The 18,896-nt window shown below is 35.2% G+C and overlaps 1 protein-coding gene across 1 annotated transcript in view; it reads left to right on the top strand.

Moving 5' to 3' along the window:
- The window catches only part of PCNP (PEST proteolytic signal containing nuclear protein), a 28,149-nt gene extending 10,574 nt beyond the window's left edge, over window positions 1-17,575 (top strand). The window contains exons 2-5 of the mRNA XM_007429278.3: window positions 3,161-3,381; window positions 4,724-4,798; window positions 6,292-6,347; window positions 6,724-17,575. Of these exons, the coding sequence (XP_007429340.1) occupies window positions 3,161-3,381; window positions 4,724-4,798; window positions 6,292-6,347; window positions 6,724-6,850 (479 nt within the window). The 3' untranslated portion in view covers window positions 6,851-17,575. The remainder of the gene's footprint in view (window positions 1-3,160; window positions 3,382-4,723; window positions 4,799-6,291; window positions 6,348-6,723) is intronic.
- Window positions 17,576-18,896: the final 1,321 nt, after the last annotated feature.

Genomic DNA, 18,896 nt, shown 5'->3' on the forward strand with positions numbered 1-18,896 from the left:
CCGTTCTTGTGATCATTGTGATCATCCCACAGGGTGAGACCTTGCGTGGAGCCCCAGATCAAGGGAGATTATCAGTGGTCTTGTATGTCTTCCATTTTCTAATTATTGCTCCCACAGTTGATTTCTTCACACCAAGCTGCTTGCCTATTGCAGATTCAGTCTTCCCAGCCTGGTGCAGGTCTACAATTTTGTTTCTGGTGTCCTTCTACAGCTCTTTGGTCTTGGCCATAGTGGAGTTTGGAGTGTGACTGTTTGAGGTTGTGGACAGGTGTCTTTTATACTGATAACAAGGTCAAACAGGTGCCATTACTACAGGTAACAAGTGGAGGACAGAGGAGCCTCTTAAAGAAGTAGTTACAGGTCTGTGAGAGCCAGACATCTTGCTTGTTTGTAGGTGACCAAATACTTATTTTCCACCATGATTTGCAAATAAATTCTTTAAAAATCAGACAATGTGATTTTCTGGATTTTTTTCCTCATTTTGTCTCTCATAGTTGAGGTATACCTATGATGAAAATTACAGGCCTCTCTCATCTTTTTAAGTGGGAGAACTTGCACAATTGGTGGCTGACTAAATACTTTTTTGCCCCACTGTATACAATTGAGACCATCTCTTAAAGTGTATACAACAACCATTATAAATCAAGTGATTTAAAGTATTTAACTAAAATTTGAAGATAGTGGGGAAGATGTTCTATTGCAGTCTTTCTCAACATTGTTAGCTTTAAGACGTGTGGACTACAACTCCCAGGATTCCGCAGCCAGCAGGGCTGGCTGGGGAATTCTGAGAGTTGAAGTCCACACGTCTTAAAGTTAACAAGGTTGAGAAACACTGTTCTATTGGAATGCCTGGGCCAAAAAGGGATAAATATCTAATTAGCAGTAGTGAACAGCAGGTTATTAATATAACCAGCAAGATTGCCCAATGGTTCTAGGATATACCTGGAACCATCTCTTCCTTGTGTTCTGTTACAATCTAATGTTTGATTCTATGCTTTTTCAGTGTAGAACAGGTTCAGAAGAGCATATGCAGATATATTTTTCTGATGCTGTATGCCAGCATCAAAGTTTACAATGTTCTGAAAGTATTATATAATTTATTTGTTTATAATTGTTTAGGGTTGAGGACTAAATTATTTTATTCATTTATAATATATAAGGCTGCCTACTTGCCAATGACTCTAAAATGGAAACTTTGCTATTTTTCTATTTTTAATTATCCCAATATGAAGTAGGATTTCTAAATATATAAGGAATCATATACCTGGGGAAGGGATGGGGGTCACATTCTGAAAGCAGTTCCCAAGTTTACTACAGTATGAATGGTGGTATCCAACTTTAAACCATATATTTCCCAAAAATGCTAGATATGGCCCATAGAAATCTCCGAAACTTACAAGATTGTAATATTTAATGTGACAGAGGAAATTATTAAATACATAAGAAACAGTAATCATATTCATTCTTTTGTTTTATTTATCAGCAACTATTAAATAAAATCAAATTATGTTTTGATCTAGTGCTGTCACTATCTTTTGGAGTATGGCACTTGCCAAGCCACTTGAAGGCCAAATTGAACCTCCCTGACATAAAAGAAGAATCCACATCAGTTTAGACAAAGGAATGATTTTAATGAGAAACATTTTTATATGCTTCAGTGTCTGTGAAGTTTAGCAGACCTCCTTTATAAACTCTATAAAAATCTTTGTAGAATAATAGAAATTTGAAAGTATATTTAAAGCACTTATTAATCCTGAATTTTAAAAGATACATACCAGTAGAGAAATAATAAGCATTCTGTGTATGCAATTTGAATTTTATTTTTAAAGGTTGAGTGTAAAAACTTTTAGTACTTTTTAAAATAGGTTACATAGCATTAATTTCAAATACTCTTAAAGCTAACTTGTGACTTGGGGGCTTTTACCAGAAACTAAATTGTGCACAATTTGATGAAATTTATTTCTGGATGATTATGTTTAGGATAACTCTTAGAAAAGAACTCTACCTTTAATGTAAAATTTAATTTAAATTAAGCTTACAAACTAGTCCTCTGTTTTGTAGTTTATCTTAGTATCTTTGAAAGTGACAAGGATTAATGTCAAGATAAACTTAATTATTCTACTGTTGTTCAAAAATACTATTCAAGTTTGGATCTATTACTGATTTTATTGTTATAGGTTAAGGGGGAATATATATATAGTTTAAAATCATACATTCCCCCTTAACCTATATATATATTTATTTATTTCAAGGACATGTAATCAGAAAATATTATCATAAACTACCAGTAGCAGTTATCCAGATGAAGCAAAATGATTAGTTTGTTTGGAGTGCATGGATATCTTGAATAGGTTTTTGGTTGATAAAAAGGAAATGTACTATCAAGTTGAGCTTAACTCCTCATGACTTCACAGGGACATTCACATCATTTTCTTGCCACCAGTAGCAACATGATTGCCTTATTTCATGATGTTTTTTTCAGCTTCACAGTGTAGCCTATAACTGGAATTTCCTGGTGCTCTTCCATGCTAATAGTACCCAGGTCCAGCTTTGCTTAGTTTTTGGGGAATCAGCTAAACTCCAGTCAACAAATACTATTTTTAAAAACTAGTTAAATAAAATAAATGTTACTAAATCTCATTTAGCCATTTGCAAAGTGTTTGTTTTTTTGTTGCAATAAGCCAATAATAAGCTTTGTGATAGATTCAAGATCTAAGAATTATATTGTGGCATAAATATTTGTGGTTTAAATGTTATAATTTTCAGTTTTATGAACTTTATTTTTCTGTAATTTCTGTAATTCAAGACAGCATAAATTGAGATTTTTCAAAGTTAGATCTTTAAATTATTTCTGTGAATTTATTCTGGCTTGATTTGAAATGACTCTAACAGTTTTCATAAGGATGTCATACAGATGCACGACTCTTTTTAATATTTTTCGTATAATTAATTATTTTTATTCTGCATTAGCCAAGTGATAGGAGCTCCCTTCACTATATGTCTATGTCCTTACAGTGTGCTCTGTATAAACAGTTGTGGAGGTGCTGACACTGTAAGTGCAAAAGTCGCCTCTGAATAACAGTGCTTTATGAGGTTGCTGCTCCCATCAGTCCACTCAGTAAAAATAGCTCATCTTGGTAAGTTGTTTCGACTTCACCAGGACCTGAAGAAGAGGCAGAAAAACCTGTGAAAACTAAGACTGTTTCTTCCAGTAATGGAGGGGAAAGCTCGAGTCGTAGTGTGGAGAAACGTGCAGCTGATGAAGATACTGAAGACTTCTCAACAAAGCCTGCTCCTGCCAAAATGTCCAAGTTTGGGTTTGCCATTGGCTCACAGATTTCAAAGAAACCATCTGCAATTTCCATCAAACTTGGAGCAAATGTAAGCTATTAGAAAGTTTTTTTGAAGTTATAATGCTCAGTTTTTATTTGAATAGATAAATGTTAATTTGACATTAAAAATAGTCCTAAAAATGTTCATTTCAACTTAATTGAGCCATATGTACTATAAATGGTTTGTTATTGTCATGTTCTGATGAACAGTTAATTATTTTATAGATATTAGGGGATATGGAATTTGCTGGGAATATGAAGATAGTGATAATTTCTATTCTGATGTTTGCTGTAGTGTGGTAGTAATGTGTGTAGCTTTTAGCAATGCTGTATGCTGACAAAAATAAACAAATTATTAATTTATTTTTAATACTTCAGCCTTGATTAAAGGTATATGAATTCATTTATAGGAATCTAATTAATAGCTCAGAGAGCCAGTTTGATGTAGTAGTTAAGGCACTGGGCTAGAAATCAGGAATCCATGAGTTCTAATCCCACCTTAGGCATGAAGCCAGCTGGGTGACCTTGGCCCAGTCACACTCTTTAAGCCATAAGAAGAAGGCAGTGTCAAAAAATGTTGCCAAGAAAACTGCAGGGGCTTGTGCAGGCAGTTGTCAGGAGTCAACACTGACTGGAAGGCACAAAAAACAACAGAAAAAAAGCAACTTAGTCTTACTCAAGAGACTCCTATCAGTGCTACTGTTGCTTATTACAAAAACCTTGTAGACATACTTTTTCTTTAGTGGCCAATTACCTTTCCAGTGAAGGCTTGCAAAAAAGTAACTGGAGTTACTGGGTAGATTAGAAGCATAATAAATAAAAGATAAATACACATGTGCATGCATACATTGTCAATAAAAATATTTACAGAAGTTCAAAAGCATTGAAACTATATAAAATTTAAAGTTTAAGAAACTGGGAAATTGTAAACATTACTTGGAAGTCACCAAATTAATGATAAAGTAAGCTCAGGGGGAATCTCTCTCAAGAGAGCATTTTACAAGAGAGGTTCCATGATCAAGGCTCTTTCCAGTAGCCACATTCTGATGATGGACAGCTGGAGGAGAACATCATATATAGATCTCAATGCTGCAGCAAATCAATATGGGAAAAATAATCATATACATACTTGTTTCATAAGGTATATAGAGTTTGTTCTTATTTCCTTCTGTCCTTCCTTCTGCTGGATTTAGTGTAGTATTGAACTGTCTTGCTTTATTTCCCATATAAAAGGAGTGGGAGTGGGGAAAGGGAGAGTATTGTTAAAATATCTAGTCCAGTTTGTGTTTAGTAAAGTAGTTTTAAGATTAAGGCTTGTAGCATGCTTTTAATTCCTAATTTGTATTGTATTGATCCCTTGTATCAATAAAACTGCCTTTGTTCTCTTTCAGAAACCTAAAGAACCTGCTTCAACTTTAGCTCCGAAAACACTCTCTGTAGCAGCAATATTCAATGAAGATGAAGATGTAAGTAACTGAAAGTATTATAGGAGCTGGCTAAAATTAGATGGAGGAAAGAGGATGCCTTCATTATCTTCTATTCTTCTACAACTGTATATAAAGATTTGTCTAAAGTATGATTTTACTAATGTTAAACACTTAATTGTTCAGTTGTTTTTAAAAATCCCAATTATTGCATATTATATATTGTAGGCATCTAAGCATCTTTCTAATCTTTATATTGTTGATTTTTCTCATTTTTTCTGTTTCATTCACCTGTTGAAAAATATAGTGTCTATCTGTCCACCCCCACTCACCCCCATGGGTAACACAAATTGTCTGTCTGATATATATATTTCTGCTTCTGAATAACACAATGAGGAATTGAATACAGAAAATGTTTTGGTTACACATAGTAGTCTTGGCTTCACTTCATATTGATCACATTACTTCATATTCTTTTTAGAATGTCAATATCATGTTCTCCTTCCATATTAGTAACAGCACTTTTAAGGGGAATATTAATTTAAAAAGTCATCTTGATGTGGGAGTAAGAATTTCCTATCCACATTTCTTCTCTTCACTGCATCTGATGTTTCTAGTTCAGATTTACCCCATTTAGTGCCATCATCTCCAGTCAGGATAGTCAATAGGGTTGTGCAGTTCTTTGGATTCAGTGCTTTGGAGTGTGCAAGAATCTGAATGTAATACACATCTATAGCCTGTCAAATACCTACCCTGCTGGTGTTTTGGAGGACCTTGAAGACCTGGCCTTCGGTGAGGGTGATTGAAGCCCCCTTCTGGGTAGTGTGGGTCTGCTTCTTGTTCTTGCCCATGTTTTGCCATCTTTTGTTTTTTGTTTTTACCATTGTATTATTTTCTTTATGTGTTTTTTTTCTTTTTTACTTGTGAACTGCCCAGAGTAGCTGGAAGCTGGGCCATGTACAAATTTAATAATAATAATAATAATAATAATAATAATAATAATAATAATAGCAGCAGCAGCAGCAGCAGCAGCAGCAGCAGCAGCAAACAAACAAGTTGTGCCTTTATCCATGACCATGCCATTGCCAATCCTGGGAAATATGTGTTTGCTTTAAAGGCTTGCAGAGAAGTGCTACATTAGAAATCCCAAGCACCTTTTTGCCTTTGAATCTGAATTGCTGCACAGCCCTAATTGTTAATGATTGTGTACTGTAGGCTAAGGGCAATAAACTGCCTTAGTACAAGAGCTGTATTTTCTTATGTCCTTCTAATGCTAATAAAAGGTTTTAAACAGTAAACTTTAGGTTAGATAAGATTGTTAATATATTAAATTGTTAAGTTTCAACATAACAATTAAAATATGTGATTGATTTATAGATTTATATGCTGTCAGTTCTCAAGAGCTCTGGGGTCTGACAATCAAGATCAGATAAAATAAAAATCAGCCCCTTCAAAAACAATAAATAAATCCACCCATAATATAAACAATATTGACACCATCAAAATAATTGTGTCCATGTTCTCTTTTTACTTAGAGTGAACCTGAAGAGATGCCTCCAGAAGCTAAAATGCGTATGAAGAACATTGGAAGGTAGAATATACTTCGTACTAACATTGTAGGAAAATGGTAGAGCAATATTTTTTATATTAGTAGCATGGCTGTATGTAAAATGTTGAGTAGCTCTTCCAGATTATTTCCAAATAAGTCAGGGGACTATATATTGGATTTCATTCATACCAAGCTTGTGGTTTATCCTTTCTAGTTTTCAACAGTATGTTGAAAAGATCTTTATTGTGTCTACCTTCTGCCATCAGAAATTATGTCCAAATATAATATTTTAGGATTATAAACATTGCTGTCAGCTGCATGTGGATATGTGTTTCCATTTTCTAATAGCCTCTTCAAATATATTTAACTAAAGTACTAAATTAGTAAAGGTAAACCAATTGCTTTTGTTCATTTACAGGGATACTCCAACTTCAGCAGGACCAAATTCTTTCAACAAAGGAAAGCACGGGTTTTCTGACAACCAGAAGCTATGGGAACGTAATATGAAATCTCACCTTGGAAATGTCCGTGAACAGGATGACTAGTTGTCTATTTTGATCTGGGTGTTGGGAAATGGGAGAGTATGATATTAAAGGAATAGTGCCCTTTTTTAGAATGGTATACAACTATTTTGGGTGCCACTTTTAAAAGTTTGTAGTGGTACAACAAAAAAAAATGAGTTTAAAAGTAGAGGTAACTTATGTTTTGTATACAAATTTCAAAGCATTTGCTAATTTTGTAGCTTCATGCATTTAATTTCACGAGGTTATGGAAAATAAAGGCATTGGAAGTGGTACCTTTTTAAAAGAATTTTCTTTTTACAACTATTCTTATATGAAGATAGAAAAAGTCACTCTGTCTTTAATCAGTTTTAAGTTAAATGCTGCTGTGTTAAAAAATTCAGATCCTGTTCTGTGATAAGTTAGTTGCTTATCCCTTTAAGGCTACTTTTATAGAGGTTCAGTACATCAAGTCTTGCTAGACTGTTTTAATCAGCATAAAAACTGTAAAATAAACTACTGCAAAATAATTTTAGTACATTTCAGTCTAAGACTTTTGACTGTGGTAGATTAGCATTATAATCCTGTTCTCAAGCATTGTGTAATCTCTCTGTAGCCTGTTTCAATCTTAAGAAATGGGTCTTGCATGTATATAAATATTAGGAAAGTGTAACAAACATAACAAAGGTAAATCAGTATTTTTGACATTTTCTTACTCTTGAGTCTTGACCAGTGCGTGTTAATGTTTGTCAGTTTGAGATAGATTGATTCATAAATTATCAAAGAAAAAGGCATTTTCAAAAGGATGTCTATGCTTTTGTCATGTTTTAAATGTATTTTTTATAATTTCTTATAGGAGTAGGAACCACACATATTTAAATTAGCAGTTGGTTACTAACATGTGGAAATTTGCAATTTGCTTCCATATTTTGATGGTATAATGTGCTAGAACTTTGGTATGAGAGATAACCAAGGTGAGAAAATTCCTCCTCCTTGCTCTGAAGACAAGGAATCATGTGACTTAGGTTTTGGGGTTTTTTTGCATTATATTCCTATTCAAGCAGATAAAAAAAAAACCCTTCCTTTTCAGCTCTTTTTCTTCAGACTTTCTTTCTTCAAGGTAATATCCTTTCCTTCATTTATTTTTTAGGACTTTCTAATATCTTAAATAAAAAAGAGAGTACCATATTTCTGGTTGGCACAGCTTCCAAGATTTGCTTAGCATAGTTGACCCTGCTTGGCACAGCTTCCAAGGCTCACTTTGCAGCATATGTATGTAGGTCAGCATCTGGAGCCTGAAGCTCCAGTTGGTTTGAAGGTCTTGGCTCTGTACAAGGCTTCAACAGGGTAGCTCTTCCATTAAAATCATGGCTAGGGAAATTTGCACCACTTATGCTTGGATATTTCCAACTTCCTATTCAGCTGTATCTTTGTTTAGTCTTAGGAAATTAAAAGCATCTGTCTAAAATGTTACCAGCTGACTGCAAAAATGCAGCTTTTAAATAGCCTTAGAAAAGTAAAACTATAATTCTGGAAAGCCACCTAGTAATGGCAAAATATAATGGACGTGACTTCCAAATGACAGGAAGAACTGTGAATAAAGCAAATTTCTTTCTACAAAGAAGCTTTTTCCATACTGTTTGATTAGGAAAGGCTTTCCTGAACTGTGGTCTTCAATTTTGCTGCAGTTCTCTTATTTCCCTTTATTTTTTAAAAGAATCTAATCACCAATATTATTAATCAGCTGGTTGATAAAAGGAACTAGTCCAAAAACTGGATAGATATTCTTTCTACTCACCTATTTTCTACCTTATTTAAAGAGTGGTTATAAGAACAAGCTTAAATCAGTCAGCTTAATTATGGTATTTTACTTGCCCTTCCCTAAAAGATCTGCCAGGGATGTGATTCTGATCCACATTACATATTTTCAGGAAAATCTCTGAGAAGAGCCAGAAAAGGATAAGATTTTGGAGACTTTAATCAGATTTATTAATATTTCTGTTATTAAAATAGCTGCATTCTCCTCCATCAGGCAAGAGGATGGAAATGATTAAATAGGTGTACTGATGTCAACCTTGTGAGGTACACCAAATAGGAAGCATGGCCAGATGAGCTAATTCCACTATATTGTAAGGTTATATTAACAGAATCTTACAAGTCTGAAAGTACATTCCCCCCCCCATCCCCTTTGCAGCCCAAGGAACTAGAGAGGGTCCCTTCTGAGCTGCTTGCCCTGCCCACATTCCTGCTGTGGACTAAGTTGCCTTTTATCCCTTGGCTGCATCTCTTTTCTCTGTCTCCTAAGGTCATTTGCACATCTATTATATTTGAAGATCAGTTGTTGATTTCCCAGGTTACTAACATTGAACTCACTTCCCTCATCCCAAGGTTTTATATTTTATTGAAGTCTAACAAGGGTCTGCTAAGTCCAATAATCCAAGAAGCATTACTTTTCAAGAAGCCCAGAGGATCATATGTTTCCTATTCACCTAATACACTTAATTAGTTGGAGGGGTTGGGGAAGAGTTAATGTAAATGTTAGAATGTTGCACAAACAGAAAAACAGATCATTTTATGCAGCCAGTTAACCCTAAGGGGAAGTAGATCTGTCAGCACTCTAACGCCTCAAGTTGATTTGTAATTAAGCAACCTGTCCCATTTTGATCTGTGTCATCTGAAGGGCTGACTGGAAGGTTAAGTGACACTTTTTACAATCAAGATGGTTCTAGAGAGGTGTCTCAGAATAGGGTCACACTGGTACTCCATGTCTTCTATAGTAGTGCAGATCCTGATTGTAGTAGCATAACTTTTTAATTTTATTTTTGCTCCAGTGGAAAAAAAATATGGAAGTGCCAGCTTCCTTTATGGCAACTGAGAGGAGTAATAACATGACTGGTAAATTATTGAATTAGACATCCCCCATTGTGTATGTTGGTGCATGGAACTGAAAGAATGAACAGATGTTCAAATGAATTTTTCTGTGTCAACGAAGTTTTCGCACATTTCTGGACGTCCTGATTCAGTATTCTATATCCCCTACTTAACAGGTTAATTGAGAGATTGAGACTTGGTTTGTTTGTTTAGATCCTGTTGGCCTTTGTTCCCATGAAAGAGCTATCATACGGGGATGATGCTTTTCAGGATATGCTGATTAAACTTGGAGAGCTCAGCAGTGGTGACCATATCAGGAGTCAAGACTTAAATTTGATTTATGGATAAAGTTCTTGTAGCTCCAGATGAGGCTACTGGTTTCCCTCCTTCTGTACCAGAAATGCCCATCTGTAAACCTTTGAGGGCAAGGTAATTCAATTTTTATGCCATAGACTTCCTAATGGAATAAAGCTTCAACACTTTCTCCTTATCTCTGCAGCTGACCACTGATAATTAAGAAGGCTACGGCATTGAGTTTGCATGATTCCTTTGTACTACTACTTTAATATGGAAAAACATGTCTGCATCTTCCCATTTCTCCTCACTAATGAAACTGTAGATTCATTAGGTCTTGTACTTACAATTCATTATAAATATTTGCATTTCAAGCTCATTTCATCTTCAAAGAATTAACTATTATCTCTAGATATATAGCATTGCCTTCAAAGTGTCCAGACATCTGTCCATTTGGCTGCCTTGCAGATCCATCCAATTACTTTCTCTGCAGAAAAATCCAACATATCCTACTTTACAGGTTTAGAGAGTAATGGTCTCCTGTTAATCCTGTATCAGTCAACCGTCAGTTACATGCAGTATATGCAGGTCATCATAGATAAAATCTTAGGACCTATATTTCTAACCAGAAAAAGAGTATGGATAGCAGACATCAACCACAAAGGACAGCGGATCTGATGACACTACTGTGTGCTGTTATCCTAAACCTGAGGATTTCATGTTTTGAGATTTAATCTTGATCATTTGTCTACTCCTAGCCTCTTCAGTTGTTTCCACTGCTGTCTAGAATGGCACAGTCTGTAATAGAGTTGGTGGTCACATTCACCCAAATCTGAACCAAGGTTTGGATTTCCTCAGTATTGAAGGCTGCCAACACCTGACCTTAGAAATCACACTAGCAAGACCAAGTAGTTCAGGGAACCTGGGGAAGACCAATATTTATGCACAGCATACCATGTACATTTCTTCACTATTCTCAAATCTTCAGCAATACTGAATCTTTAGAACAGGCAGTGCCAGTCATGGCTTGCATAAACAGCCAAGAGAACATGATCCTGCTTTTTTTTTTTTTAACTGAAATGGAGACTCTTAACATGAGTTGTAACTTTATTATAGCATCAGTACAACCGTTTAAATAGTAGACTCCTCAAATGTTGGAGATAGAGGTTTCCCCATAATATATTCCTTGTGTAAATAAAAGATTAAGATTCTTTTACAAGCTCCAGCAGAAGTGGCATGTCTAGTCCAGTGTAGTTCAGCATAATACTATAACCCATGTTGATAAGCATGAAGTCTTACACCTGCTTCAAATGTATCCATAGATAGGGGGTTGGCAATAAATAAGTCATTTTGATGTTTGCTTCTTGAAGCTATAGGCTTCTGTGTTCAAAGCTTCAAATGCCAGATATGTCAACTTCAACTGAAAACCATAAATTCTGTAAGCCTCAAACACTCGATCTTTTCCACATTCCAAAAATAAGGTGACTTCTTTTTTCATATCATGCAGACTGTATAAGTATATTTCTCTTTGACAACACATTTCAGTGTGAAACAGAACTCTCTGATCAGCTCCCAAATCTTCACAAAGCAAATAAGATTATGCTGTTTTTTACACACCTGAAGGGCAGAATTTGGAAGTCAATATTTGGTGGTGAATGAGACATTGTGTTTTTAGTTTGAAAATATTTTCTATTACTGCCATTTTTTATTATGAACCCCAGCATTATTGGAGTGCTGTCAGTACAAACATCCAGTTTCTTCATACAGTACTCACATTACTTGGTATGAAGAATTTTGACACAGTTTCAGATCAGACCTTTTGGAAGCTATAGCAAATGTCTTCAAGACTTTGAAAAAAACAATTATCTTCTGTGTTCTCTTTAGCTACCTATTGTGCCTAGACAAGGAGTTGAGCAGAGTTTCCTTTACCACTAAATTCATCACAGCCGGTAAAAGAGTACAACAAGGTGATATTTTCCTAAAAATGGAATTTGATATGCTTAGCTAAATTATCAATGTGGTGCTCAATTGTAGAATTAGAAAAGTTTTTTTTTTTTCTGATTTCTATTTTCTCAAACAATTGGCAGCCTTGATAATGCAAGACTTCACAAGTTTCTCCAATGACACAAGGCTTTCTTCTGTTTTTAGTTAGAAGAAGATTATCGAAAGGTTTCATAATCTTTGCAGATGCCAGAAGTAATGTTCCAGTATTATCTATTTTGGTATGCTCCATTAAAAAATATTTTTTTGGCTTAAAAATTTCAAGTCAATAGAGCTATACGGAATATTTGCTTAGGCTTTTAGGCATACTACACACTGAGAAAAGTACCGTATTTTTCCATCAATAAGACGCCCCCATGTACAAGACGACCCCCACTTTTCCAACCCAAAATTAAGAAATCAATATTTTAAAGATAGTGCAGAACACATTTTTATTTAGTAATTAGTTAACATTTACCTGATACACTCAGTAGGAGGAGGTCCAAACCGTCTCTCTGCAGCTCTATTTCCATGCTTTTTTGTATAACTGATTACATTCAAGCATGAGTGAAACTGCCAATAGCTTGTCTCTGCAAACAGCCTTCCTCTAATTGGTTTGTTCAGCATCAGCTGATGTCAGTTACATAAGGCTCGTGATTGGAGGAAGTCTGTTTGGGAGACAAGCTATTTCACTCGTGATTGGAGGCTAGCAATAGGAGGAAGCCTCTTTGCAGAAACAGTGTTGGCAGTTTTGGAACCGCGCGGTTCTCTCCTCGGCTGACTTCCTTGAATAAGACGCCCTTCAATTTTTAGGGTAAGGATTTTAGAAAAAAGTATCGTCTTATAGTCGGAAAAATATGGTATATCCCATCTTTTGTGATATAAGTGAATCTATATTTGATTATCAAATTTTATTATTTTTGCCACCATATAAAGAAAAAATAAAACATTTCAATGTCCTGAAAATTGTTAACGTGTACATATAATTCCAGTTTTTTTTTCAGTTTACACATATACTGTATGTTGTGATGTATTTTTGTACTAAAATGCACTTTTTTATTTTGAAATGAAAAACTGGAAAAAAGCAAAACAAAAAAAGAACCGATACTGAAACACCTGGTCATTAAAAACACACGTGCACACACACATAGGTGCAGGCTAGGCAGTAACCAATTCTTGTTCTTTGTCAGAAGATGCTGTTGGGAATTCCCTAGAGGGAATTATTTGGCTAGGATCAGGAGCAACCTGCCTGGAAAAGGCAAATAAGGAAGGGCTTCATCTGTTAGTGAAGATACTCTTTTTTCTGTGCTAGCTTTCACCTTTGTTCAAAATGGCAAACTCAAGCTGAGACCGTCAGAATACTTAGCTTTGTCTTTTCATGGTTTAAGCAGAGCTGGAAGTAGTATCTACTTCTGGTAGACTTATTCTGATGGGCAGTATTGCATCTAATTGGAAGAAGCAGTTGCTCTTCAAAAATATTTCCTGGAGAGCTGCAGGGGGAGAAACATTCAAAGCTTTTTTTGGGGGGGGGGTCATCTAGACTATTGCTTCTGCTTTTTTTTTTCTTTTTCCTTTTTATATTCCTCTTCAGTTTGATAAAGGAGGAGGTATTTTAAACCACATGCCTTTCTCCAGTTTGGGTCCAGATAATAAGTACCTTCTATATATTTCTGGAGTTCCTTCTGAACCTTCTTAGCCAACAGTGATAAAATGGAGGTTAATCTATAATTTTTCAAGGCTGCTAGGCTAAATAACTTCTGTGGAGAAGGGAGGTCAAATTGCTACAACTTTTAATCAAGGTGGGGCAGATCCTTCCTGAAAAGAGAAATTATTTATCTTAATTACAAAGCCAATCTCACCAAGCCAATTTGATCTATCAGGAAAGAGGATAGAATAAACAGTCTCTTCACTTCTCCAGGTACTCTATCCCGATCTTCAACCAACAAAATGCAAATAATTGAAAACTATTGAACTATTTGTCAAGATTACATCTACCTTTCTTTCCCCAATTTTTGTGCAATGTGAATGTTGGTATCTAAATTGAGGTGAATCCTAGCATTTTATCTACATGAGCAAATGTTTACAGCTGGTTCTGGATCTACTCTTCAGTGTCCTGGTGAAGGCCTTGCATTATAGTGCAAAGCTTTACCAGGAAGTCTTGGAAATTATTATTTAAATAATACACCTTGTAACAAGCAAATATTGAGTTCCTTTGTAAGAGAATTACTAATGCAAAGGCCAATCTTCCATCCAGAAATGGCTACAATTAGCTACAGGGAAAGAGGACCTTTTTAAAATTAAGTGGCAAGTTGAGATGGTAAATACCTCCCTTGTCCCCAAGGCGCAGTTGTGAAGCTTCTGAGCAGGTCTTCACCAGATCTACAAATGGAAGTAGATTAATCACATATGGGAAGCCACTGATTGCCATCAAGTCAGTGTTGACTCTTAGTGACCACATAGATTTTTTCCATGACAGTCTGTCCCCAACCAGGTTCTTCAGGTTTTCCATCAGTGCACCTGTTGCTGCTGTAACAGTCCATCCACCTTGTTTCTGGGCATCTTCTTGTCTCCTTCCAGCTTTCTCAGCATTACGGTACAGTATTTCAGTATAGTCCTTCTGTCTTTGATCTTCTTTGAATCAGTTACTATTTGCCTATTGGTGTCCTTTAGCATACCAGTTCGAGGTTGGAACCTCTTTCTGAGTTCAGAGATCTTTTGGAACACTTGTTTTTCCATGTCTGTTTCCATCTTCAATGTCTTTAGAGATATTGTAATACTGCTTCTTGTCTCTTCTGAAACTCTTGAGTACCTTTCTGAGATTTTTGTCTTCCACAGTTTGCTCTAACATCCAATTTGCTTTCATCTGTTTCTTCATCTTTGGCAGTCTCTTTTCACATTCATCCTTAACAATGTCTTTAAGTTCATTCCACGGTTTCTCTGGTCCTCTATCAATGAGGTTCAGGACTTTAAAGTGATTCCTCATGTTCCCCTTAAAAATGATAGATATATGGTGAAGATCATATTGTGGAAACTGGTTGGCTTTCTTCTCCTTTAGCATAACTTGGAATTCGTGCATGAGCAGTTCATGATCTGTTCCACAGTCAGGATCTAGCCATGTCTTTGAAGCTATAAGTGAGCTCCTCCACCTCCTTTTAGCAATAATATAGTCAATTTTATTTCAATGTACTCCTTCTGGTGATGCCCATGTCTATAGGTGTTGGGTTTTGAAGATGGTGTTAGCTATGAATAAATCATTGGAGTGGCCAAAATTGATAAGTAATTCTCCTGCTTTATTTTGGTCTTTGAAACCATTAGATCCAACAACAGCTTCCTCCTTAATTTTCCAACATTGGCATTCACACTGGAAAATCAGTCTCCAGTCACAAGCAGCACGTTTTGCTTCCATGTTCTGTCAATTTCAAATTGAATTTTATCATAAAACTCATGAATCTCCTTTTCTGCTGCATTGGTGATTGGGATATAAACTTGAAGGGTTGTCCACAAAGTCTAAATTGATATTATTTGGTCATTGACAGCATTGTAGTCAAGGATTGTTCTTGCTATACCCTTCCTGACTATAAAAGCAACAGCAGCATTGTTTTTCATGTTCTGAGTAATAAACAGTATGATCTTCTGATTGAAAATGTCGAATTCCAGTCCATCTCAATTCACTGATGCTTATGATGTTAATGTGTAGTTGTTTCATCTTTCATTTCATTCTTGAGCTTTCCCATATTCATGCTTCTTACATTCCATATTCCCACTGCAATTCTGTCTTTGCAGCTTCCGATTTTCTTTTCCTTTATGGCAACATCAACAACTATCCAATGTCCTGGAGGCTGTAATCTAACCACATTGTAAACACCATTAGTACTTTGAAAGATCTTCAGCTTTTCCTCAGTAGCATGTTGAGTGCCACCTGACTTGAGGTGCCCATTATCTGGCACTATATTGTCAGTCATTTTATATTTTCTATCCATGTGGTTTCCTTGGTAAAAATACAGGGGCAGTATACCATTCCCTTCTCCCATCCATCTGCATCCAGCATCTTCCTATATCGGTGCTGCCCCATGTAGGTGGCTGCTTGCTTTGGCTGTGCAGCTGGAATGATTTTCACACCTTGGACAACCCAGCTGGGAATATTTACTCTTGTATACACACCTGGGGTTTTTTGTTCATCCCACCCAGATGAGGCACCTGCCCCGATGAGGTAGCACAGCAGGACTTGAAGGGAGGAAAGCCATAAGATTCCATTAAAGACAAATATCTATCTTTTTTTCATTGTTTTGTAGCTAGTGTTTTGTCCGCTTCGTTTTTATCTGTTTTTTAGGAGATTTTGTTGTTGTTGTCTTCATTATACCTTTCATTTTGGTAAGTTGCACAGCCTTCTGAAAACTACCAACTTCTTCCTCTTGAATTATTAATAATAGTTCAAATGACTATCATAGTATAGCCATTTAGCTCATCCACAATATTGGTTAGTTTTTACTTGCCCCAACTTAGTTATATTCAATGCATAAAGAAAATGAAATGTCTGATTCCTTCTAGTCAGATGTGTGAATTAACCAAGATAATATCCTTGATTTTCACATACACAACAGTAACCAGGAGGATTCAACATTGCACCAAAATAGGTTGTGACTGCTTAGATCATAGCTCAATTTTGTATTACATTATTTAATTACAGTTCAATTTTTCTGGCTCAAGAATGACTACTGTATGGAACTTGAGAGAAGTTTCTTAGGAAAAGTTGTAGTAGGGGAAAGTAACCCTCATGCAATTTTCTGTTTCTGTGCAAAAATTATAAGTTATCCGCCTTTGCTCTTCCACATATCAAACCAGAAATAGCCTTTCCAGTAAGCACCACTATTCTGTTTTCTTGTATATTTTAATAGATATTATAAGACTAAAAAGCAACTATTTCACCAATATTACATAAAAATGGTAGAATGTAAATGTAAGTTTTAGCTTTTATTTCTGGCAGTTTCATGTTTAATATTGCTGGAATAATGTTACATAATTGTTTTTTCAGTAGTAGGTTACTAAAGCAGGATTGCCAATGCTCTTAGCTAAAACCATCAAAAAAGCATATAAACATATATCTGAGCTCTTTATGATGTTTTAGTAGTAGCATAAAATGCTATTGATTGATTGATCTAGTGAGAATAGATGAAAGTACAGTATATAAGTATAAATTATGTCGGATAAATTAGTTTTCAGGTATATTGTAGAGTTGAATGTTATGAGCATATTCCAGTCATCTACCATCAACTTTGTTGTCCTAAAATTAAAACTTGCTGGTGAAGAAAAATGGCATCAAAGGGTTTATTTAACACTGTCCTTTTACCAGTAGAAATGTCTTTATTGGCAGACCAAATTGCCTCTCTTAAGAATTTCCTGAAAGGAGTTTAAAGAACCTCCATAGCTTTTGGGGCAGCAGATGGAAAACATTCTAAATTATCTTAATGGAAATCTGCTCATGTTATTGGATCTGGCCCCAGTTTTCTTAAGTTTAGCAAGAATTTTTATCAGTTAGTCCTCTGGGCTCTTAAATTCAAAACATGTTTGTTATTTTAAGTATCTGTATGCAAATTATTTTGTCTGCAATTAAAAGGCTGTAATTTATACTTTCTTTAAATTCTCTGTTATAAACAAGAAATGTAAAAGTTATTTCTTAAACTGTGGTGGTTCTACTCCTTATGAAAATTCAAGACTTTACAAAATGTTGATTCCTATTCTTGGTTTCTTATCATAAAAGCACAAAACCTATAACTAAATATTACATAAATAGAAATCTGTTTACTGCCTTTCTAAAACCAATTGCTTGGGATTTTTGAAGTTTGTAACTGAGTTGTCCTATGCTAATCTTAATGTGTATTTTCAGGACTTTCCTCTAACTCAAAATAGTGAAAAAGTGTGTCTGCCCTGTAATTCAGGCTTAAAATAACCAAGAGTTTGAAATCTCACAGTTATATTCATAAGATCTTTGAAGAATTTCAAGTATTTTCTATGCTACATTAATATGGAAATGCAAATTGGAAACCAGAAGATACTTACATTGCAGACGTTGGATGTTGCATATTTAGGCATACGATCTAGTTGTTGAGACAATTGTATAAGTCACACAGAACTAGATACACAATTAAGTTCATATGTTATAAATAATTTGTATCATAAACTATATCAAGGGAAATATGAAAACACAAATTTATCTTAAAACCAATTTTGGTTTCCTCTATTGTCTTATGCAAAGAAATATCTTGTTTCCTTCTGGTTTCACCAGATTATAGACCATTTAGTGTTTATAATGGGTTGTGTTCAGACTTTAGTCGTATTGTAGTAAATTTTCCTGAAATCACTGGAATTACTCCAACATCACGAAAGCTGGATTAAATTGAGAAAATATAATTGCTCTGATCAGTGATTTATCTTAAGGCAAACCATTTGATCACATGCAGAGCTTAACGCAATCTACCCTTTTTGCTCTACTGGGACATTTGCTTGGCAAACAAATGAATCATCAATTCATATTAGGAGTCTTTGTTACTAGTACTGAACAGTATTTTTTCAATAATATTCTTCCTTGAAAAACTGCTTTCCATATAAATGCTTTCTCCTACATATAGCTCTGGAAAACATTTGAGTGCATTTCAGAGACCAACTGCATTTCTGTTAGTAAAGACCACTGTGGTCCTCTGTTAGCAGGTCTAGATAATGCACCTGAATCTAGGCGCACATCCCCACCCTCCATTACTTGAGTTATATCTCTTCCATGTCAATAGGGGATAAGAAGTGTTTTAAAAAGAAAACAGACTGCCTTATTACATCATGATTGAACAGGAAACAAATTTAACATCTTTGCTGAGCATAACTAACAATTTTACAATAGTATTTTTAATCCACTTCATTATTTTTATTAAAATCAAATAAGACATAATGCATTTAA

The sequence above is a fragment of the Python bivittatus genome, unplaced genomic scaffold, assembly GCF_059951505.1.
Source record: "Python bivittatus isolate LINGU-HERP-01145 unplaced genomic scaffold, Pbiv_v1 ctg000340_np1212, whole genome shotgun sequence".
Lineage (NCBI taxonomy): Eukaryota > Metazoa > Chordata > Lepidosauria > Squamata > Pythonidae > Python > Python bivittatus.